Source organism: Peromyscus eremicus, chromosome 8a, assembly GCF_949786415.1.
Source record: "Peromyscus eremicus chromosome 8a, PerEre_H2_v1, whole genome shotgun sequence".
NCBI classification, from domain to species: domain Eukaryota; kingdom Metazoa; phylum Chordata; class Mammalia; order Rodentia; family Cricetidae; genus Peromyscus; species Peromyscus eremicus.
In genome coordinates, this window is record NC_081423.1 from 42,253,379 (window position 1) to 42,276,696 (window position 23,318).

The 23,318-nt window shown below is 49.4% G+C and overlaps 1 protein-coding gene across 1 annotated transcript; it reads right to left on the reverse strand.

Annotated features, from left to right (window-relative positions):
- Window positions 1–12,511: 12,511 nt before the first annotated feature.
- On the reverse strand, window positions 12,512–18,299 carry Iba57 (iron-sulfur cluster assembly factor IBA57). The gene is made up of 3 exons (XM_059270767.1): window positions 17,909–18,299; window positions 14,902–15,242; window positions 12,512–14,711 (listed from the first exon to the last, which is right to left on the reverse strand). The coding sequence occupies exons 1-3, from the start codon at window positions 18,244–18,246 to the stop codon at window positions 14,317–14,319; spliced, it is 1,074 nt and encodes a 357-aa protein (XP_059126750.1). The 5' UTR covers window positions 18,247–18,299; the 3' UTR covers window positions 12,512–14,316.
- Window positions 18,300–23,318: the final 5,019 nt, after the last annotated feature.

A 23,318-nucleotide genomic window follows, 5' to 3' on the forward strand; every position in this document is an offset into this window, starting at 1 on the left:
TTGTGTACTCTGGAGAAGCTTGTGTTTAGTCACATTCTGGAGACTTTATTTGGGAAGCATTCCAGGGCTTGGTTGCCTCATGGATGTCACACACCTGGCAAACACATGTTCCCAACATAAGAAGTAAATTTCCTGTGGGAGCTTTGGTGACTCCATCTTGGTCTGATGGGTCAAAAGTGCATACTTGTTTTGCGCCGCCTTGCTGAAATAGGACAAACAGGATGTTTTGCCAAGAAAAGCAGCATAGGTTACCTCCTTGAGAACAGGGAGATGGTTCTATGGTTCCATGAACCAGAGTTAATTTCAGATGAAGAAGTCAGTAACAATGTAATATTCTTTGCTGATTCTCCTTTGCCTGTTTCTGAGCTGTAGATAAACACTGGGTAGAATAAACTCCAGGCGGCAGCATTCACTGACAGTTCTCTGGAATCTATCCTGTCTCTGTTTCTTCTTAAGCCTCACTCCCCAGTCCAGGTGCTGTTCAACAGGTCGGCTGGTCCCAACAATGCCCACGGTCACACATTCACCTTTCAGTGCCCTTTCAGATCAGGCTCTTAGCTTATACTCGTAAGGCATGGTACCGACCTGTGGACAATAGACCAAGGTTAAACCAGTTTCTCCTGAGTGAAAATGAGGACCAGCCCTGGGGCCAAGGGAGAAGTGTCACTCAATGACTTGTCACTCCTGGATGAGCTCCTGGCTCCGAAGACCGTATCAGTGGGGAAATGTACAAAGTACAATTAAACCCTCCAAGGCGGTGGTTCACATGACTTTAATCCCAGTGCTCAGGAGGCAGAGGCAGGCAGATCTCTGAGTTCAAGGCCAGCCTGGACTACAGATCAAGTTCCAGGAGAGCCAGAGCTACACAGAGAAACCCTGTCTCAAAAACCTTCCCCCAAATAAAAGAAGGGAATTAAAATTTCTTTGGAGAGGTAGGGCAAAAAATTTGAGGACAACTCACCAGACAAAATTTGACAGGAGAGGTCTTTGTACTGCTGGGTCTTTCCTCGCCGGCTTTATTGATGTAAAATTAAAAAATTGTGTGTATGTGTACATACATGTGTGTATATCATACACATATTGTATGTGCTTGTATGTGCTAGGCAAGCAGCTCTACCGCTGATCAATATTCCCAGCAGACGAGTACATAAAATGATATTTTGAGATTCACATGTCCTGAGTAATGACCAGAGTCAAGCAAATGACCTTGTCTGCCCTTCACAGAGCTGTCTCTGTGTGGGGGGGGGACATTCTGTACCTGAGCTCTCATCAGTCTGTAAAGAAAAATGCATCGTAGTCACACTGGGCTACAAACCATGGGTGCTTACCCGTGCACCTAACTGAAGCCGTGTGTGCGGAGAGATGACGGCAAAGGTTTCCTACACCTGGCATCTCCTAAGGAGCTAATCCTGAATGTGTGAGGACTTCCACTCAATAGAAACAAATAAGGTCTTTTCCCCTTTTTTATGCTTTTTTGTTTTATAATTAATTTAATTTTACATATCAGCCACAGATTCCCCTGTCCTCCCTCCTCCCACCCCCAGCCTTCCCCCCCAACCCTCCCCCCATTCCCACCTCCTCCAAGGCAAGGTCTCTCCTGGGGATTCAACTCGGCCTGGTAGATTCAGTTGAGGCAGGTCCTGTCCCCTCCTCCCTGCACCAAGGCTGAGCAAAGTGTCTCAGCATAAGCCCTGGGTTCCAGAAAGCCAGCTCATGCACTAAGGACAGGTCCTGGTCCCACTGCCTGGGGGCCTCCTAAATAGTTCAAGCTAATCAACTGACTCACTTATCCAGTCTTTCAATAGCATCACATTGTGGTTTACTTAAGCAATTGGATCTTACATGTCCTCACCACACACAAAAAAGTAACTGTGAGGTATAGATGTTTTAATGGCCTTAGCCAGTAATTAATTCACAATGTCTACCAAACGACTATGTTCTACACCCCAAATAAATATGATTTTTAAATGGACAAGGGACATGAATAGCTGTAGGTACCTGGAAACATGTTTAACATCACTCATCATCATGGCTATGTGATCAGAATCTCAAAGAGCTTTCATATACACAAGCCCACACACAGAGATAAAGTAAAAACAAGTCAGGAGTGGTGGTGCAGGCCTTTAATCTCAGCACTTGGGAGACAGAGGCAGGCAGATCTCTGTCAATTTGAAACCAGCCTGGTCTACAAAGCAAGTATCAGACCATTCAAGACTATATGGTGAGATCCTGTCTAAACAGGAAGGAAGGGAGGGAGGGACGGAGGGAGGGAGGGAGGGAGGGACGGAGGGAGGGAGGGAGGGAGGGAGGGAGGGAGGAAAGGGAAGGAGGGAGAAGAGGAGCAAGAGAAGGAGGAGGAGGAAGAGGAGGAGGAGGAGGAGGAGGAGGAGGAGGAGAAGAAGAAGAAGAAGAAGAAGAAGAAGAAGAAGAAGAAGAAGAAGAAGAAGAAGAAGAAAGCAGAGAAAGAGAGGAAAGAAGGAGAAGGAAGAGGATGAGGAAAGGAGATCTCTGTGAGTTCAGGGACAGCCTGGTCTACAAAGCGAGTTGCAGGACAGCTAGGGCTGTTACACAGAAACCTTGTCTTGGAAAAAAAAAAAAGCTGGGCATGATGTTGCACACCTTTAATCATTAAGATCTCTGAGCTGGAGGACAGTCTGGTCTACAGAGCAAGTTCCAGAACAGCCAGGGCTACACAGAGAGACCCTGCCTCAAAACAGAAAAAGAAAGAAAGAAAGAAAGAAAGAAAGAAAGAAAGAAAGAAAGAAAGAAAGAAAGAAAGAAAGAAAGCAGGTGTCAATTCTGGAGGTGAAATGTCCAGCAACTAAAACGACACACTCACTAAAGGGTTTCAGTGGGAGATTTTATGTATCGGAACAATCGGTGAGGCTGTAGATAGACTGAAAGTATGCAACCTAAAGAAATAAAGAATATGCTGAACGAAGAAAGTAAACTGAGGCTTAGTACAATGTAAGACACCATTAAACACATCAACATGTATGACAAAACAAGTTGTCACATATGAGGAAAGCTGAAGGAGGCTGGCAGCCAGAAGACAGACGAGGAAACACAGAAATGCTAACCACAAGGCCGGGGGGTGGTGGTGGCGGCGGCGGCGGCGGCGGCGGCGGCGGCGGCGGCGCACGCCTTTAATCCCAGCACTCGGGAGGCAGAGCCAAGCAGATCTTTGTGAGTTCGAGGCCAGCCTGGGCTACAGAGAGAGATCCAGGAAAGGCTCCAAAGCTACACAGAGAAACCCTGTCTTGAAAAACCAAAAAAAAAAAAAGAAAAAGAAAAAGAAATGTTAACCACCCAATTTGATCACTACACACTGTCCTCATGAGTCAGATCATCACACTAGACCACATACATTTGTATAATTAAAATAATAATTAACTTTAAAACAGAATAGTAATATTTTTTTTTCTTGGGCTGGCAAGTAGCTCATCAGGTAAAAGCACCTGCTGCAAGGCTGAGAAGCTTGAGTTTGATTCCCAGGACCCACATAGTAGAAAGGAGAGCACAGACTCCTGGACATTGTCCTCTGATTATTGTTCGAATCATAGATGGTCTTTTAATAAAAAACCCAGAGCCAGATATCAGGGTGAAAGCTGAAAGATCAGAGAAGCAGAACAGCCTGCCACTAGTTCTTACTTCTACAAAATCCTCAGCCTAAAGAGAGAGTTCCTGTTTCCTCACGCCTTGTATACCTTTCTCTGCCCTGCTATATTACTTCCTGGGATTAAATGCAAGTGTGCTTTCCAAGAAAAGGCATGAGATCTCAAGGGCTGGGATTAAAGGCGTGTGCCACCACTGCTTGACCTCTATGTCTAATCTAGTGGCTGGCTCTGTCCTCTGATCCTCAGACAAATTTGTTAGGGTACACAATATATCACCACATCTGATCTCCACATTTTACACACACACAGAGAGAGAGAGAGAGAGAGACAGAGACAGAGACAGAGACAGAGACACAGAGAGACACAGAGAGAGAGAGGCACTTTATTTTTTTAGTTCTTAAACTTTTTTATTAAAGCAAAATTAAATGTGATAGATCATCTAGAGTCCCTCTGTCTCTGTCTGTGTAACTGCCTAACCTGTCATAACCTAACCTGGGCAGGGGCAGTGAGCTATGGATTTCAGGGGGAAAGGATAAGCCATCCTTGCCCTCTTTACAGCAACCTGCTGTGGGACTTTTCCCGGGGAGATGTGAACAAATGTCTATTCACCCCATATGGGGCGCCCAGGACAGATCAGGGAACCATTCACCCAACTGTATCTTGGGGAAACAATGAGTTCAATGGCTTATTCACAGGAGCATGAATGGCTCACAGAAGGCTGCATCCCTGAAAAGCCCATCACAGTTCGGGTAACTATTTCCAAGCTGCACCCCTGGAGCCCCCTCCTCCAGCAATTGTACATGTAAGTTTTATACTGTAAATCTGACCTTTGGGAGGGGACTTGCGAGCTGTCTAAGATGTCTTAGCTTCCTGATTTAGGAATCTCCCCCACCCCTCCTTCCAGGAGGAGATCTTCCAATTAAATGGAAATATCCACACACCAGAACAAAAAGCAGAAATCTTTGAAAAAAACGCTAAATCGCAGCATTCAAATAAAAGCAATTTGCATAAAATGATGCTGACCCTGAGAGACACTAGACATCCCACTGGTGAGGATTCTGAGGTTCTTGAGTGAGTTCTGCAAATTTCCTCCTGGATCTGTTTCCTCGTGATATCCAGGAGGAATTCTGTGTGAGGACCAAGTACAGAATCTGAAAATGACCACACAGCCTGGTGAAGTGGTCCACGGGGAAAGGCTTATCTAGGAGTTTAAGCAACTTTAGGGAAACACAGGACATTAAGAATCTATCTTGGGCCGGGCGGTGGTGGCGCACGCCTTTAATCCCAGAACTTGGGAGGCAGAGCCAGGCGGATCTCTGTGAGTTCGAGGCCAGCCTGGGCTACCAAGTGAGTTCCAGGAAAGGCACAAAGCTACACAGAGAAACCCTGTCTCCGCCGGGCGGTGGTGGCGCACGCCTTTAATCCCAGCACTTGGGAGGCAGAGCCAGGCGGATCTCTGTGAGTTCGAGGCCAGCCTGGACTACCAAGTGAGTCCCAGGAAAGGCACAAAGCTACACAGAGAAACCCTGTCTCGAAAAACCAAAAAAAAAAAAAAAAAAAAAAAAAAGAAACCCTGTCTCGAAAAACCAAAAAAAAAAAAAAAAAAAAAGAATCCATCTTGGCCGGGCAGTGGTGGCGCACACCTTTGATCCTAGCACTCGGGAGGCAGAGCCAGGCGGATCTGTGAGTTCGAGGCCAGCCTGGTCTACAGAGAGAGATGCAGGTATAGGCACCAAAACTACACAGAGAAACCCTGTCTCGAAAAAATGAAGAAAAAAATCCATCTTATGTCAAGTTATGACATCTTATGTCAAAATCCAACAAATGTCAAGAAAAAAATCCTTTAGACAAAAGAATGTTGCAAGGCTTTGAAAGGGTTTGTGGAAACCTTTCTACTGTGTCCAAGGGAGACAAACCACAGGAGGCCTTGTATCAGCATCGGCTGCATCAGGACCAGCCACTGCTCCCCCAGTCATAATTTAAAATTAGGGTCAGTGGAACTAGGAGCTGTCATGGAAGAGGGTGCCACCTTCTATCCCAACAGCTGCTAAGGGTAGGGCTGCACAGATTCCTAGGACAGAGATTGACAGCCACAATTAACTGGGTGACTTAATTTGGCAACCTTTCAATTCCATCATGGTTAGAGAGTGGCACTTCCTACTCCCATACCCTCCAAAGTGACTCAGAAACAACCTGGGTCTCTGATCTCTCAGAAGAGCTTCAAGTGCCAGACTTAATGTTCTGGACATCAGGTTCTAGCTGGCATCAGGTCATTCCACCTCCAGTGCTTGTCTCTTGTCCCATAGCTGGGCTGAGGGGTGCCTCAGACAAAATCAACTGTAGACACACCACAGAAGTGCCCGGGACTCCATGGGGTAATCACTAGCTCACTCTCCAGCAGCCAGGGCTTGTGTGTGTGTGTGTGTGTGTGTGTTTGCACACTGGTATACACAAGTGCACATGCAACTGTGTGCAAGTATAAAGAGGCCAAAGGTCTATGGGGGAACATCTCCTCTATCACTCTCTACCTTTTTTTGTTGCTGTTACTTTGTTTCTGGAGACAGGGTTTCTCTGTATATCCCTGACTGTCCTGTAACTCACTCTGTAGAGCAGGCTAGCCTCAAGCTCAGAGATCCACCAGCCTCTGCCTCCTGATTACTGGGATTAAAGATATCTGCCACCACCACCCACTGTCTACTTATTTTTTGAGACAAGGTCCCTCATTAAACCTGGAGCTGACCAATTCAGCTAGATCAGCTGGTCAACAAACCTCAAGAATCACACTGTCTTCAGTTCCCCGGTGCTGGGATCACAGGTGTGGGTAGCCATGCCCATCCTTTTACATAGATGCTTGGGATCTGAACTCAGGTCTTCATGTTGGCATGGAGAGCACCTTCCTGGCTAAAGCTATCTCCACAGCCCCTAGCCTCTGCTAACTAGTGCCAACCTAACAACCACAGAGACTTAGGGGGTGCCTGAGGACTAAGCTCATCAGGGAGTGCAGAGCACAGCACGGGAACAGGATGTTGTGGTAAGCAGGCAGATTCAGGAGGCAGAGAAGAAAGGATGCTCTGAAAAGTGAACCGAGGAGGATCACATCAGCTATTCTGAAAGAAGGACCCGGGGCCATGAGGATCAGGAACAAAGGTGGGGTCTGCTGAGGTTGAGCCATAGTTGTGGGAGGCATTCCTGTACTATCCACTGTGTAAGGTGTCCGTGGCCTGTAAGCAGGGCTGTGGCCCTGGCAGAGACTTTAGAGAGATACCTTGTCAGACACATCAACCTAGCTTTATGCACTTGAGTTACTCTGTTAGGACACATGGAAGACACTCTACTTTGATTCTGATGGCTCTGGCACTGTTCATTCTGGTGTTCATGGGCAGGTAAACAGATTGATAACTGTACAGAGATGGGAACTGTCCCTCACACGTTCAGACCCAACCATGCATGTGGAGGAATGGGAAGGATACGCTAGACAACCAGCTCTCTCAGAAAAGAAGCAGCTGGGCCGCTACTTCCAACAGATTATGGGATGGAGGGCATCCGCTCAAAGGGCTATGCTGCAGGCTGGAGAGATGGCTCAGCTGTTAAGAGCACCGGCTGCTCTACTAGAGGTCGTGAGTTCAATTTCCAGCAGCCACATGGTGGCTCACAACCATCTCTAACTGTAGCCCCATGGGATCTGACACCCTCTTCTAACGTGCAGAGGTCCATGCAGACCAAACCATACATTTAAAATGCATACATAAATAGAAGGCTATGCTAAAGTCTCACCCTAGAACCTGGGATAGAAGCTTATTTAGAAAGAGTGTCTTAGCAGCAGCAATCCAGTCAAGATAAGGTCAGTAGAGTGGGCCTGGTCCATTAAATGGTGTTCGTATAAGAAGGGGAAATGTGCCGGGCGGTGGTGATGCACACATTTAACCCCAGTACTCAGGAGGCAGAGCCAAGCGGATCTCTGTGAGTTTGAAGCCAGCCTGGTCTACAGAGCGAGATCCAGGACAGGCGCCAAAACTACACAGGGAAACCCAGTCTCGAAACACCAAAAAAAGGGGGTGGGGTGGGGAATGTAGACACAGGGACAGTTACAGACACACACAGAAGCCATGTGAGAGGAAATCACTCAGAAGAAGATGCCCGTGTAAGAGGAAGGCAGAGGCTGGAGCAATACAGCAGCAGCAGCGGCAGCAGTAGACACCAGGGCTACCAGAACTGAGGCAGGTGGGAAGGCTCCTCCCTGGGACCTCTCAGGGAGCACAAGCGAGGCCCACACTTGCTTCTGGATCCCTGAGAGGAATTTTCACCCAACTTGTGATCGTTTATTGTAAAAGACATAGGACACTGATTTAGTATCATAAACAAAACTTGAGCTGATTAAACACAGAGCAGGAGCTGGAGAGATGGCTCATCAGTTAAGAGTACTTACTGCTCTTGCAAAGGACCCGGGTTCAAGTCCCAGCGCTCACATAGCAGCTCACAATCATCTGTAACTCATGTTCCAGGGGATCCGATGCCTTCTTCTGGCCTCCGTGGGCAATTCATGATGTGGTGAACAAACAAACACGGAGACAAAACACTTAGACACAAGAAATAAAAATAAATAAATCTTTTCTGAATTAAGTCATAGTTCTGAGATACGACCCATCAATTCAACTGCTTGATATGGCTCAACACCAAAACCTAGCAATGCCCATACAAAACTCAGTCCTTGCACACGCGTGGCAGCATTACTGACAACAGGAAGGACTGGTGAGGTGGCTCAGTGGGTAAAGACAATAGCTGCCAGGCCTGACAACCTGAGTTTGATCCCTGGGACCCATGTTAGAAGGAGAGACTCAGCTCCTAAAAGTTGTCCTCTGACCGCCACATGTGTCCTGGCATTTTCCTATACAAGTGTGTGTGTTTCATATATATTCCCCGCAATATAAAAAAATACACAACTTGAGACCCTTGACTTTCCCCAACATGGCCTTGAAGCAACACCAGCTCCATGCTCAAGAATGCTAGATTGACGCCACCCTGACATGTCTTGAAGTAATGATCTGAGCACTCAGAAACTACAACACCCCCCCTCCCGCCCCAGCTCAGGACTGATGGGGGGGGGGGGGTATGGTGGGGACTTGGAGCCATAGCTACAAATAACCAGACAAACAGCTCATCACATACTGTTTGGGGATGGGGGGTTCGGAGCTGAGGATTCACTGTGAACCTCACCTACTCTACAGCCACATCTGTCTGTCTTGTGCTGGGTGCTAGGCTGCCCATCTGCTCTCAGGCTGGCAGCTGGCAGGGGTCAAATCAGAAACATGCTTGTCTAGCATATACAAAGTGCCACACAAACCAGGTGTAGTGGTACATACCCGTCAGCCCAGCACTTAGGAGTGGATTCTGGAGTTTCAGAAGTTCAAGGTCATCTTCAGCTATATATTGACTTCAAGGCCAGTACTGAATATATGACTTTTGTTTTTTAAAAAGGCAAGCAAGAAAGAAGAGCAGGAAAGGAACAGAGCCCCTTCTGGAAGGGCCGCCACCTATGTGTGATCATTCCATTGGCTTCCTACTTCTCAAGGACCTGCTGGCTCCACTTGCTTCCTCCTTGTCAGTGAGGAGTGGGGCCTGTCCCTGTCACATACAGGGCAGCTGACAGGGGTCCTCACAGTACCTCCATGGCACCACCTTGGTCTCCAAACCGGATGTCCTAGCCCTGAAGCAAACCAGGCCATAGAGGCACCAGACACTGAGCCTGGAGACTGTGGCCAGCCAGGGCTAGAAGGACCCAAGAGAAAGCTCTGGAGCTGTACCCATGTGACACAGCCTGGCTGGTTCTGCCACATTGCTCCACTCATCTTCCCCATGGAAGGATTTGGCAAAGAACCCATGGAGAGGCTGCTTACCCCACAGCTCCTTGTGAGTAGGAGCTGAGGTAACAGCAGGGCACCCTGGGGAGGGGCGCCAGGCCCTCCCACCTCTCAGAGCATAAATAATGGTGACTGTTGGGAAGGGGTGACCCTCTAGCTTTTCTTCAACCTTTGCTGTTTTCTGTTTTCCTTTCTCCTCATTTACAGTCATGGGGTCAACCCAACTCAGGACAAGGAGCTGGGGGTGGGGGACCTGAGATGGATAAGAGGACCCTCCTGACTCCAAGAACCCACTTTCTCTGGGTGGTGGTGGTGGTGGTGGTGGTGGTGGTGGTGGTGGTGCATGCCTTTAATCCTAGCACTTGGGAGGCAGAGCCAGGCAGATCTCTGTGAGTTCAAGGCCAGCCTGGTCTACAGAGCGAGATCCAGGACAGGCATCAAAACTACACAGAGAAACCCTGTCTCAGAAAAAAAAAAAAAAAGAACACACTTCAACAGCATATAGCACTTGACAATTTACCAATATAATTTACATCCCTGCCGGTGTCCTCTGCTTCTGGAATTGCCCTCACACTGCTGGGTGCTGTTTTCCAGTCTTCCTTGTCCGTTACCCTAGCTCGAGGATGATCATTCTCGAGGCTCAGTGGTCCCCAGCTCCCAACTCTCCAGAAAACATGCTCAAAGACTTCCTTATAGGCGGGGCATTTTTTTCCAGTCAGGGTCTGTGTAGCCCTTGCTGGCCTTGAATTCTAATCCTTCTGCCTCAGCCTCCAGTGTGCCAGAGTCACAGGCATGTGCTTGGCATATCCCACTTTTATCTTGTCCTTGATCCGTTCAGCAGTCCTCCTTGCTCTCTTGCGTTTTCTTTTCTTTTTTCTTTTTGGTTTTTCGAGACAGGGTTTCTCTGTGTCACTCATGTTTTATTTTGAGCCTGGCAACTAATTATCAAGTGTCTTTAGGGGCCCAGTGTGATGGTGCGTGTATTTGTCTCGAGATGATCCCAGGATGGCTGGGTTACTCCATCACACACAGTTACCATTTCTTTGTGATGAGAACATCCACAACGCTCTTCCAGCTATTTTGAATGATATGACCAGTGTCATTGTCTGGTCACCCTTCTGTGTAAGAGAAGAGAATGTGCTTGTCTCAGCTGCTGTGACCTTGTACCTGTGAACGGATCTCTCTCCCTCCCGCCTCACTCTCTGCTAACGAACAGGTCCTCTCTCCTGTTCTTACTCAAATGTAAATCCTTTACATCTAATATATTCCACATGTTTATCTTATATGATGTTCCTGGTGACTCCGTCTTAAAACTTGCAGACTTGTCTTTCTTGTCTTTCTCAGAGGATTCTATTAAGCATGTGTGGTATTTTCCCAGTGTACTGTGAGGTTCTGGCATCGGAAACTTCCCTGGCTGGGAAGAGCCTGCTCTTTCCAAGCTAGTCAGCTCCTAGTCTGGCTGGCTTCAGTTCGGAGCTTGCCCCCACCCTCTTGACAAGCAGGCCTCAACCTCTTCCTGGGGAGCGAGGTGCCCAGTGATTGGGTACCACCCCTACAGCTTGAGGCCCCTAAAGTCATTAAAATCACCTGTGCCCTCACACTGCGTGGCCCTGGCATGGGTAAATTTACCCCTGCTCCTTCCTGCCTTCTGGCCTCACAGGTTCCAGGGGCCTTTCCCAAAGCCACTCCTGACTACCATCTTACCAGAGAACAGAACAGACAGCTAGTTACCTTGGAATGTGGTGTCAAAAGTTTTGGAAACCTGTATCCTAGGAATGCATTCCCCAAAGCCTGGTTTGGAGAAGGTTTTCAAAAAACAAAAACAAGCCTGGCTTCGTGGCACACACCTTTAATCCCAGCACTTGGGGATCTCTGCGGGTTCGAGGCCAGCCTGGTCTACAGAGTGAGTTCCATGACAATTAGTGCTATACAGAGAGACTCTGACTCGAGAAAGAAAAAATAAAATAAACCAGAATAACAGCTGCACCTTCTCCTCTTAATCAGTTTATTTTTAACAGCTTTGTGCTTTTTACAAAATACACTGAAAAGCAGTTAACGGTTTTCAAGTGTCCATACCAGGGTCTGTGCAGATCCCTGTGAGAATGTGAAGACCAAACGCATGCCTGGATCACTAAGAGTGGCCCTGAGGTCCCTGGAGACCAGCCCAACGCACAGGTGACTCCGTCTATTCGCACTTCTACTGTGTGGGGCTGCTATTCTAAACTTCTGAGACGGATTGTAAGAGCCCAACATCAGGCAACGGGCGAGCACTCGTGAGGCAGAGCCTCAGCCCAAAGCAGCATCTGCCTCTTTTGGGACTTGCCCTTTCCTTACCCAATGGGACTGCTGAGAACCTTTCTGGCCTCCTTTTGAAAGTTGGTTTTTTGGGTTTTTTTTTTTTGTTTTTTTGTTTTTTTCAAGACAGGGTTTCTCTGTGTAGCTTTGTGCCTTTCCTGGAACTCACTTGGTAGCCCAGGCTGGCCTCGAACTCACAGAGATCCGCCTGGCTCTGCCTCCCGAGTGCTGGGATTAAAGGCGTGCGCCACCACCGCCCGGCTTCCTTTTGAAAGTTGGAATGTGTGAGGGACAAGGCCCAGAGGCACCAATCCCTGTACGGCCAGCTCCCCATCAGGTTTGAGAGGGCAAAAGCCAGTCACATGACTGCAAACCAATTTATGTCATGTCAATTAAAGAAGCTGCCAGGTGGGGTCAGCAGGAGCCCAGCAGTCACAGACTTCCAGAGTACACTTGATTTCATCTTTTACCTCAACGTTCAACACAGGTGCAGTATTGCTCCTGAGTGGAGAGGCAGTCACACAGGGCACAAGGCAGTCATAGACCAGACAGGCGGGGTCTGTCAGCCGTGCTGGGACCTGCACAGCCTAGGTATGCACCCCAAGGGTTGTGGTTTGAATGTGAAGTGTCCTCCACAGGCTCACATTTGACCTCATGGTGGTCCTCAGCTGGTGGCGCTGCTTGGGAGGCGTTTGTAACCTGTGGAGTGTGAGGTCTGTCCTGTTCTGAAGGGTATTCTCGGCTTCCTGGTGCCCCTACCATGAGGGACTCTGCCACACCCCCACTGCCATGAACTCCATTATGAACTGCAACCCCCTAAACTCGTGAGCCAAAGTAATCCATCCTTCAAGTTGTCTCTGCCAGGTCCCTGTCCCCAACACTGACCACCCATTCAGTACCATGAGGAGTGAGGTCATTCGGGGTGCCCCCATCACATCCTGCCTAAGAGGGAGGCCACCCCCAACTCACCAGTCTACTCGGGGGACACCAAGCTGCTGAAAACTGCACTTGAGTTCAGAGTGCGCCTAGAACCCTAGCCTAGGTAGCCTCCACAGTCCCAGTTCTTAGAAGTCCCCATGGTCCCTGGCTCCAGAAGAACTACCCCAGCTACTCTCTCCCCAGCCCTCTGTGGTCTCATCTGGAGGGCACTGCAGAAAACAGTTCAGAGCTATCCACCCTAACCCTGAAGCCTGGGCACCCACTCCCTGTGCCAGACTCAGAGGCCGCCCCACTTCCTGCCAGCCCGGCATGGCCCATAGACCTCTGCTGAAATAAATGTACTGGGTCTGGAACGATGGCTCAGCGGTTAAGAACACTTGTTGCTCTTGCAGGGATCCAAATTCAGTTCCCATCATGCATGTCCAGCAGCTCAGAACCTCTTGTTACTCTAACTCCAGTGTATCTGACACCCACTTTTGTCCTTCATAGGCACCCAGACACATCCCTATGCATACGTAGACACACACATATAGACATAAAAACAAAATACATCTTTTGAAAGAGAGAGAAACAGGTGTATCTTGTAAAACATAGCAGTGCATGCCTGTCAATCTAGCTAGCACTCATGAAGCCAAGGCAGGAGAATCTCAAGTTTAAGACCAACCAGAACTAGATAGCTACAATAGTGGGACACTTTTATCTGGTATGCTCATGATCCCCAGGGTCAGCCGTCCCATGGGTCTGTTCTACCAGACCTGCTCCAAATGAAACCAGAGTTCCCAAGGGGCTGTTTACAGATCACACTTTACTGGTCCTTAGGCTTTGTGGCAAGACCCCAGTTCACATTACAAAGATTAGAAAAAGTGGTTCTGGGGAGCATGCACCCCACCAGCAAGTCACTCCCCACCAAAAGCATACATAAAAGTGACAACCCAAACCAGCAAAAAGGTTGAAGCTCCTCCCAGATGGACCTGAGCCCTGGGCTCCATGCCTCCTGAGCTTCCTGGGGAGTGTGAAAAGACAGCAGCTCACTTTGAGGAGTGAGAAGAGCCCTTGGGACAGTGGACATGCAGTCCCTGTGGCTCACAGAACACATGTCCCAGTCCAAGGGAATCAACCTCCCCACCGTGCACACAACCCAAACAATTCCTGCCCTGAGATGTGTTTCAAGAGAACACAAAGCCTGCATTCCTGGCCCAGTAATTTTGCAGACACAGAGTACCTCCTCCAAGAGAAACAAGGTTGGGGAGCTGACACTGGACAGAGGCTTCACTCCTGCCTTGGCCCATGCACTGTATCAAATCCCATTCAGAGTCTGGTCCAAAAGGGAGCCCAGACCCTTCCCTCTCCCAGCATCAGGATGGTGATTCTGTTCTCAGTCACACACTTGGGAGAGGAGCGCCCACAAGAGTAGGACCCGCTGCAGGAAGCAGAGGGCAATCCGTAGCCTGGAACACATGGAACTTTCCCAGTGGGTGTGTCCAGGAAGCCACCACAGGAGAAGGAACTCATACCCAACGGGGCACAGCACACAGCATTGAAGACCTTGGGCAGCGGCTCAGAGGCACCTGGTAACTCTAAGGCCAGTGAAACTCCAGAGCATCCGGCTACTTGGCAGCCGTGGGCCACCAGTCCGGCACCGAGGCAGTCACAGCCACCTGTTGGCTCTCGGAGGTCTTTATGTGGAGAGGACCCTTGATGGTCTCTGACCGCAGCAAAGCCAGTCCCACGCGCCCCTGGCCGGCCCTGAACTTGCCCGCTGCCTGTCCTGTCGCAGTCACCGTCACTGACGTGCCGGGACTGATGCCATCGGCAGGCAGGGGGCCTTCAAGCCTCACAGGGAAGAGACGCTTACGGATGACGCCTGTGTGGTGGGTGCGGGCCGTCAGCTCCTGCCCGATGTAGCAGCCCTTGGTGAAGCTCACACCGTTCATGAAGGCCAGGTTGGACTCCAGGGGTAGGGCTGTCCCTGGGGGCAGGTCACGGACCCCCTCGGGGATGCCTGTGGGGTTCAAAAACAAAGAAAATGACAACAGCATGTCCAGCAGCAAGTGCAGGCCTGCAGTTTGTGAAGTCCAGTCCTACAGGCCAACTCCACCCAACCCCTCTACCCCTTCCTTATGGGGTCCCCCGGCCTCCCTGCATCTCCCCACTCCCCCCAACACCAGCCCAGCATATTACCCTACTCATACCTTGCTGGTACCGGTGCGTATGATAATCTTGGAGGTCCCCAAGCTGTCCCCTGGGCACCAAGGCTGGGCCATCATCCTGAGTGAGAAGCCGCCACCCCATACGTACAGTCCGGGGGTCACGGGTGAGGATGGTGGTGGCTTCCACCCTCTCTTCTAGTGGTGCAGCCTCAGGGACCTGAGGGGCACAGGGTAGCACAGCCCACACATGGAGCTCTGGACATGGCTCCACGGCGACCTTCCGCCGGATCTTATATATGGCCAGGTACTTCTGTAAGGTGCCCAGCACAGAGCTGTCACACTCTAGGAGATAGCCTGGTGCCTCCTCGGTGCTCTCGGGGAGTCTGTAGGAGACAGACATAGGGTTAGGGCTGGCAGGAGTCCCTGCCCACTGCCGACTCACCAACTATTGAGAGCTGCTGGTAGCAAAAGGCCATGAGAGTACACAGCAGGTGACAACTAGTGTTCAGAAGGTCAACCTATCAGAATCAAGGGTTCTGTTGGAGGAAACCATCACGCAAGGCGTTTTGGAATTACTGCCTTTTGAATGAATTGGCTGTTCCTTGTTGTAAACTTTTTGTGTAATAACAGCTAGGATTCTCCCGTTACAAAGGAAAAAAAAGGCGGTTTATTTTACTCGTGACTTATACTGACACATAGACTCCTAACTTTTTTGTTTGTTTGTTTGTTTTTTGTTGTTGTTGTTTTGTTTTTGTTTTTCAAGACAGGGTTTCTCTGTGTAGCTTTGAAGCCTTTCCTGGAACTCCCTCTGTAGACCAGGCTGGCCTCGAACTCACAGAGATCCGCCTGCCTCTGCCTCCCGAGTGCTGGGATTAAAGGCGTGCACCACTGCTGCTGGCTTACCTAGCCATTTCTAAGATTAAAGTCTGAGCATATAAATTCCCTTTTTAGATCCCCTAATTGATTTTAACTCTTCATTGACCCTGCCTCCATTAGTCACTCTCCCTTGCTTCCCTGAGCAAAAGGACTGTCAAATAGGGAGCCAGGCTACCCTATGCCAGCAGCCCCTGCTAACAGCACAGCTTCCACCAGGGTTGTTTAAAACAGTTTTAATCAGACTTTTGCCATCACAAGTCTCAATGAACTCCAGATGATATTGCAACCACTTCCAACCTAGGCCAGATGGACAGCATCTTCCGGTACCTAGAAGAGGGACTGCTGTTAACTACTGCTAAGGACAGGGTTATGACTGTCCAAAACACAATCCTCGGTCATTGTGAAGGTGCCAACAGGCAAGTCTGTGACCGGTCCAAATATCTCTCTGAGGCTATACAAACAGGCTGCGGAGGCTCACTTAATGAGTCTGTGGGGAGACTCTCCCGAACTTCGCCCCGAGAGTGAGAGCACCAGCCCCAATAAAAGGCCTCTCTCGGTCCTCTTTTCGTGCCGACTTTAGTTGCGGAGGTTGGGCTGGTAACAGAGAAAGTAGCAGCAGCGACAGTAGAGGTCAGCAGAGGCAGCGCGGAACAAGAGTGGTGGCCGCAGCTGAGCGGCTGACAAGCCAAGCTGCAGAGAGGACAAGACTGCCAGCTGCCTGCCAGCTGAAGCAACAGCTGAGCGGTTCAACAACAGCCAGGGCAGGAAGAAAGGCAGCCGAAGTGGAAAGACGCACAGCGAGAGGGTGGAGAGCTGAGACTGGAAGAGGGGTAAAGGGTTGCGAAGAACCAGAGAAGAGAAAGTGCAGGCCCAGGTCACTGAAGAGCTCCAGAGAGCTGTTAATCAAACCGTTAGAGCCAAGGGTCTAAGACCTGGTCAGAGGAGCTGTGGCATTGGCTGGTGTCAACAGCTAAGGAATCCCACACAAGAGCTGGAACACTGGCTGCTGCCAAGGGTAGAGGAACCCTATACTAGATCCACAAGAGCTGTAAATACTTGCAGGGCCAAGGCTGCAGACTCAGGGTCTTCAACACTAGAGGGCACCCACATGCTCCCGCTTCCAGAGGCAACTGCCACCACACTGCCAACCACCGCCAACCACCATGAAGAATGAAAGCCACCCAAGACTGGCACTTGAATAGCTTCTCCTTGCCGGCCCAGGCCACCCAGCAGCCTATTGGTATCACACAGAGATGGTGACATCCTGGAAATGTAGTCAGATATCCAAGCCTCCAGAGTGGGGTCCATGCGTGTTTTCTACAAAGGGCAGAGACTGGTTCAGGCTTGAGGGCCTGAACCACCACAGCCCTAACACTGCCTGGAAGACAATGTCCCAGGCTGAGGGGAGGAAAATGGGTGTGCCAGGATTCTCAGGGAACTCTACACACCAAAGCATCATACTGGGTCTGGCCCAAGGGTTGTCATTTGCTGACACAGTCCTAGATTCAGAGAGTACACTAAGCGATGTAATACAGAAAAAAAAAAAAAAAAAAAAAGATCTCTAGAAGGCTCATCATTGTGGCTTTTTAGCACCTGGAGATAGATGCTCTAGGTTTCCCCCACAGAATGCAGACAGCTACTGGATAATGACGTCATGGCTGCCAATTCTCAGTGACCTGGAATGGCCATCCTCAAGGGTTCAGGAAAGACCCTCCAGACATGAGGAGTCTCCACATATTCTTACTCTGAGAACCTAGGGTGGCTACTGAAGATGCTTACCAAAACCCAACTTAGAAAGACACCAGGCAGCCGGTCAAGGAGGGACAGCCCGGGGTGTGGGACGGGGCGGGGAACTTCTGACTTAACTGGTTGGGAGCAGAGGCACAAGGCTCCGTGCAAGAAACTAGCCGAACCTGGACGCCTTCCACGGGACACCCCTCTAGGTGACCCCTTCTCTAAGTCTAGGTCATCCTCCTTTTTCGGAAGCCTTTTCCAGAAACATCTAATTCGGCCTCTTCTCAGCGGTGTCTAGGCAGCATCCCCTGGGAATCTTATCCTGGACATCCTTCCTCGGATGTGTCCAGCCTCTCCTCCTGAGAGGGCTCCTCCTCAGCCAGCTCCCCCAGCGCTCCATCACGCCTATTGCCCCGCCCTGCTGCCCAAGGCTCCTCACCCATACAGGATGACGTCATACATCGTGCGTCCCTGCACATTCAGGAAGTGGGCATACGCCGCACGCACAGAGGGCTGAGCCGCGCCGGCTGGAGGACCCGAAAACGGCAGCTCATTGGTCAAGAGTCCCAACAGGAAGGGTGCAGTGTCCGGGCCGCGCACGCGCAGTAAGGCGCGCTCATCTAGCCGGAAGCAGGTCCAGGCCACGCTGTCCTCCGGGTTGCCGCGGACGCCGGAGCCAAGGGCCAAGCAGCGCCTCGGGATCCAGCTCGGCCGCCAGAGCCAGGCCGGGCTTCGGCGCCCCGCAGCCGCGCCCCGGACCAGCAACGCGGCTGCCATCTTGGGCGCGAGTGAGGGCAGGAGCCACAGCGGCCCCTGTCGGCGGCGGGCAACGCGCGTGCGTGGGGGGAGAGGTGGGCGGAGCCTCGGCTGTCGATGGGTGCGCAAGCCCAGATTAGACGCCTTCTGATGCCCTTTCCCCTACTTGGCTCCTGTTCAAGCCGATTGTGGTTGTGGTTAAATATATAAACATGAAATTTGACATTTTATGCCGGGCCTAGTGTGCAATCCCAGCCTCGGGAGGCAGAGGCAGGAGGATGCCAGTTCAAGACCTGCTTGGGCAACTTAAAATCCTGTCTCCAATAAAAAGCAAGAAGAGGGTTGGAGATAGATAGCTCAGTGGTAGAGCACTTTCTAGCAGCAGAAAGCCTTGGTTTCCTTCCCCAGTACTGCCCTGAAGAAAGGAGGAGGGGAGGCATTTCTTTGTTCACGGTGGTTATAGACAGTATAGAATTAACCATCGTTGCCGCTGTCTTACTTTTTACTGCTGTAAGAAACATGCCCAAACGCAACTTGGAGAGGAAAGGGTTTGTTTCATCTGAAAACTCTGAGGTCACACCCATAGCTGAAAGAACTCAGGGCAGGAACAGAAGCAGAAGCCGTGGAAGATGCTGCTTACTGGCTTGCTTCTTAGGGGGATTCTTCAGCCTGCTTTCTGATACAACCCAGGAGCACCTAGTGGGCTGGGCCCTCTCACATCAGTCATTAATCAAGACAGTACCTCCAGAGACTTGCCTACAGGCCAATCTTATGGAGGCATTTTCTCGAAATTCCCTCTTCCCAGGTATGTCTGGGTGGGTGTCATGTTGATGAAAACCAGGCAGCAAGGCCACCTTCAATGCATTCAGGTCAGCATTCTTCATACTGCTGCACAGCCCTCACCACCATCCGACTCCAGAACGTTCCCGTCTCCATACTGACGCCCCCAGAAACACATCCAGACCCTGGCACCCACGGTTTACTTTCTGTGCATGTGGATTGAAGCTCCGGTGCTCCCGGTGCTCGTCCTCTTGCACCTGGCTCTTTCCATGTAGCCTTCATCCATGCACCATTTTGAAAGTTGTATTCCATTCCATGCATGCCCACATTGCCCTTATGCACTCAGCTGTCAATGGGCACTCGGGAGGTGCCCATGTTTTGAATGCTGGGAGTAATGCTGCTATGAAAACGACCGTACAGATTATCTCTTTTGAGACCCTGTTCTTGGTTCTGGGGTTCCCTATTGTAGGTCTGTAGTCTTGTTAACAAAAGATTTTAGAAATGTTCTTGGAAGCTTGAGAGCAAGTTTATTAGCAGTTGGGAGAAAAACAATAGAGTGGATGTGCTGGATAGTTTTATGTCAGCTTGACACAAGCTAAAGTCATCAGAGAGGAGGGAACCTCAATTAAGAAAAAGCCTCCATAAGATCTGGCTGTAAGGCATTTTCTCAATTAGTGATCTATGGGGGAAGGCCCAGCCCATTGTGGGTGGGGCCATCCCTGGGCTGATGGTCCTGGGTTCCATGAGAAAGCAGGCTGAACAAGCCATGGAGAGCAAGCGAGTAAACAGCACCCCTCCATGGACTCTGCATCAGCTCCTGTCTCTAGGTTCCCACCTGGTTGAGTTCCTGTCCTGACTTCCTTTGGTGATGAACAGCAATGTTGAAGTGTAAGCCAAATAAACCCTTTCCTCCCCAACTTGCTTTTTGGTCATGGTGTTTCACCGTGGCAATAGAAACCCTGATAGAAACAGAAAGTCAGTAGGTAAGCTGGAAATTCTACAGCTGCTTGGAGAACAGAGCCTTTTGCATTTTTTTTTTCTTTCCGGAGCTGAGGACCGAACCCAGGGCCTTGTGCTTGCTAGGCAAGCGCTCTACCACTGAGCTAAATCCCCAACCCCCAAGAAGACTTTTCTAGGGCCTGGGACTCAGAAGATCCTGTACACATTGAGGCCTTTTTTTTTTTTTTGGTTTTTCGAGACAGGGTTTCTCTGTATAGCTTTGCGCCTCTCCTGGAACTCACTTGGTAGCCCAGGCTGGCCTCGAACTCACAGAGATCCGCCTGGCTCTGCCTCCCAAGGCATGCGCCACCACCGCCTGCCTTTTGCATTTAAGTGAAGGTCACAGAAACAGAAAGCCCAGAGTAGTAGGGGAAGCGAAAGCATGCTTACTAGGCTTTTGACCAGAATCCAGAGATAAAGAAAAAGAAAGGGAGAAAATATGCTTAGTGTTGGACCCCAATCTAAGTTCAGAATGTTAACAGCTCAAGCCTGAGTTCAAAGGGCACTTGATTCCAGGCTCTTGGGTCCTAATGTTGTGAGATTACAAACAAAGAGACACCAAGACTTTTCAGGAAAACAGTGGGGTTTTGTTTTTTTTTGTTTTGTTTTGTTTTTTTGGTTTTTTTGGTTTTTTGAGACAGGGTTTCTCTGTGTAGCTTTGTGCCTTTTCCTGGAACTCACTTGGTAGCCCAGGCTGGCCTCGAACTCACAGAGATCCGCCTGGCTCTGCCTCCCGAGTGCTGGGATTAAAGGCGTGCACCACCACCGCCCGGCAGAAAAACAGTTTTTGATTACTCAGTGAAACTCTTGCTTTAAAAAAAAAAAAAAAAGTGACACTGAGACTTTTTTATGTGGCCTTTGGTTCCTTGTCTTCCATATATGGCAACTTATAATTTTATTGGATATTTTAAAATCTTAAAGTGGGATTCTAAAGATGGCCTAGATATGGAGAAAAGGAGGGCCACTCGGGGAATGTAGCAAGGTCTCACATAAGCATGGCAAAAACTAAACCACATGATGGCTTTTCCTTCAAGGTCTCTGGGGACACTAAGCAAAGATGGGGGTGAAGGAGAGATGTAATCATTTATATATAGATATAGATATAGATATATTCAAGGGCATTGTTCAGCCTGGGTGGCTATTTTCTGTTTTTCTTTCCCATGACTTTCAGAGGCCCCTACCACACCGGGCAAAGGATTGCACCCAAGACACATGGTGAGAAATAGAGAGAGAGGTAGTTTATACAATTTGTTTAGATTTCTTTATTTTATTATTTTGTATGTATGTTCGTGCACCATGTTCATGTCTAGTGCCCACCGAAGTCAGAAAACGGTGTTTGGATCCCCTAGGATTGGCACTAACAGATGGTTGTGAGCCACCACATAGATGCTGGGAACTGAACTCAAATTCTTTGCGAGAACAATAGGGGCTCTTAACCTCTGAGTCAACTCTCCATCCCTCTTGTAGAGACAGTTTATTAAGAAAGAAAAAGCAGGTAGAGAGTGGTGGTGCATGCCTTTATTCATCACTCAGGAGGCAGAGGCAGGTGGATCACTGTGATTTTTGAAGCCAGCCTGGTCTTCTCCATAGAAAAGTTCCAGGCAGGCCAGAGCTACATAGTGAGACCCTTGTCTTTAAAAAAATACAGAAGGATCTATGTGCTGTGTCAGCAATTTCTGTACTACTAGAAGACTCCATTTAAGATAAATATCAAGTTATTGGAAATTAATGTGTCTCACCCAGTACACTGAAAAACCTGGTTATCCTGAATCGGCTTGGATTAGCACCAAAGGGCTGACAATTCACCACAAGCCTCTGGACACCAAGGATGCCTAGGCTGGTAGTCCAGATGGGGTAGGAACATTCAGCCCACAGCATGTGTGTTCCCAGCCTTACACTAACATTTCAACCTGCAGAGACTGTGTTGGGATGATAAGCTAGCTGTTAATCACCTCCATTTGCCAAGTGTCCACACGCCGCTGCTTTGCCTTACCCATCCAGCTCTGCCAATTTTATTGTTACTGCTGCTGATCTTTTCTGCCGAACCATGGGGACATCAGCAGCTCAAGTGTCTCCTGGGGACAAGGACAGATCTCATTCTTCTGTTCTATCCCTGTAACAAGCCTAGACATGATTTGGAGTCCTCTAGGAGCCGCTGTGTCGACTCGTCATGGATGAACTCAAGTGGATGAATGTGGTGGGAACCGCAGCTCACGGAGCTGTAGCCACTGGACTATACACATCTCCAAAGAGTGATAGCCCTGAGCCCCAATCAGAAGCTGCACCCTGAACACGTGGTCTCTCTGCTGGAAGGCCACTTCCCCTGCTATGGCTCACCCCACTTCAGGGTGGCTCCAGCAACTTTTTGCAAGAAACCTGCTCAAGTCACTCCCATGCTGTCAGCCTCCAGGGGCCTGACTTGTTCCTCTTCTGTGTTCCACTCCTCACACAACACTTCAAAGACTTGAAAATGCCCTTGTTTATATCTCTGAGCTCCAGGCAGGTGGGACTTTCATGTTAAACAAAAAACAAATTTTTTGACAGTGTTTCACTGTGTAACCCTGGGTGGCCTGAAACTCCATATGTAGAACAGGCTTGCCCCAAAGTCACAGAGACCTACCTGTGTCTACTGAGAGTAAAGGTGAGTGTCATCATGTCCAGCCTAAAGCAAATACTCCTTATGGTAGGTGCTAAGGTGATGTTAAAGAAGCTGCTATTGGGGCTGGAGAGATGGCTCCGTGATTTTAGAGCACTTGCTGCATAATCACGAGGACCAGATTTTGGATCCCAGCACCCATGTAACAGGCATCCTGAAAACATGTAACTCCAGCTTGGAAGGATCTGACACTTCAGATTGGGGGATAAGGAGCTGGTCACAGAACCATGCGGCTGAGTGTTCAGAGTGGAGAGTCCCTCTAAACTGCTGTAGCAGAGTTCTTGCTAAAGCTTGGCTTTTTGAGGCCGAGCACGGTCAGAGACCCACAATCTAGCCAAGCAGAGAACCTTCATGCAGCTCACTGCCAGATCCCTAAATCTAGGGCAGCAGCTTGGTCGTTACTGGGTAAAAAAAAAAAAAAAAAAAAAAAACTGTGGTCCCAGTGGAAGGGCCTGAACAAGCAGGGTATAGTGTGCATGCCTCTAATCCCAGCACTTAGAAGGCACAAGAAGGATCCAGAGTTCAAAAGCATCCTCATCTATATAGCAAGTTTAAGCCAACCTGTGCTATGTGAGACCCCAGTCTCAAAAAGAAAAGATGGACAGGGGCTGAACACGTAACACACACACCCCACACACACACACACACACCACTAAGA

Bases quoted from the DNA above. Each gene is read 5' to 3' on its own strand.
- Iba57 (XM_059270767.1), bottom strand. From the start codon at position 18,246: ATGGCAGCCGCGTTGCTGGTCCGGGGCGCGGCTGCGGGGCGCCGAAGC. The intron at 15,243-17,908 runs GTGAGGAGCCTT...TGTCTCCTACAG, and splicing joins TATGACGTCATCCTGTATGG to ACTCCCCGAGAGCACCGAGG. The intron at 14,712-14,901 runs GTATGAGTAGGG...TGAACCCCACAG, and splicing joins TACGCACCGGTACCAGCAAG to GCATCCCCGAGGGGGTCCGT.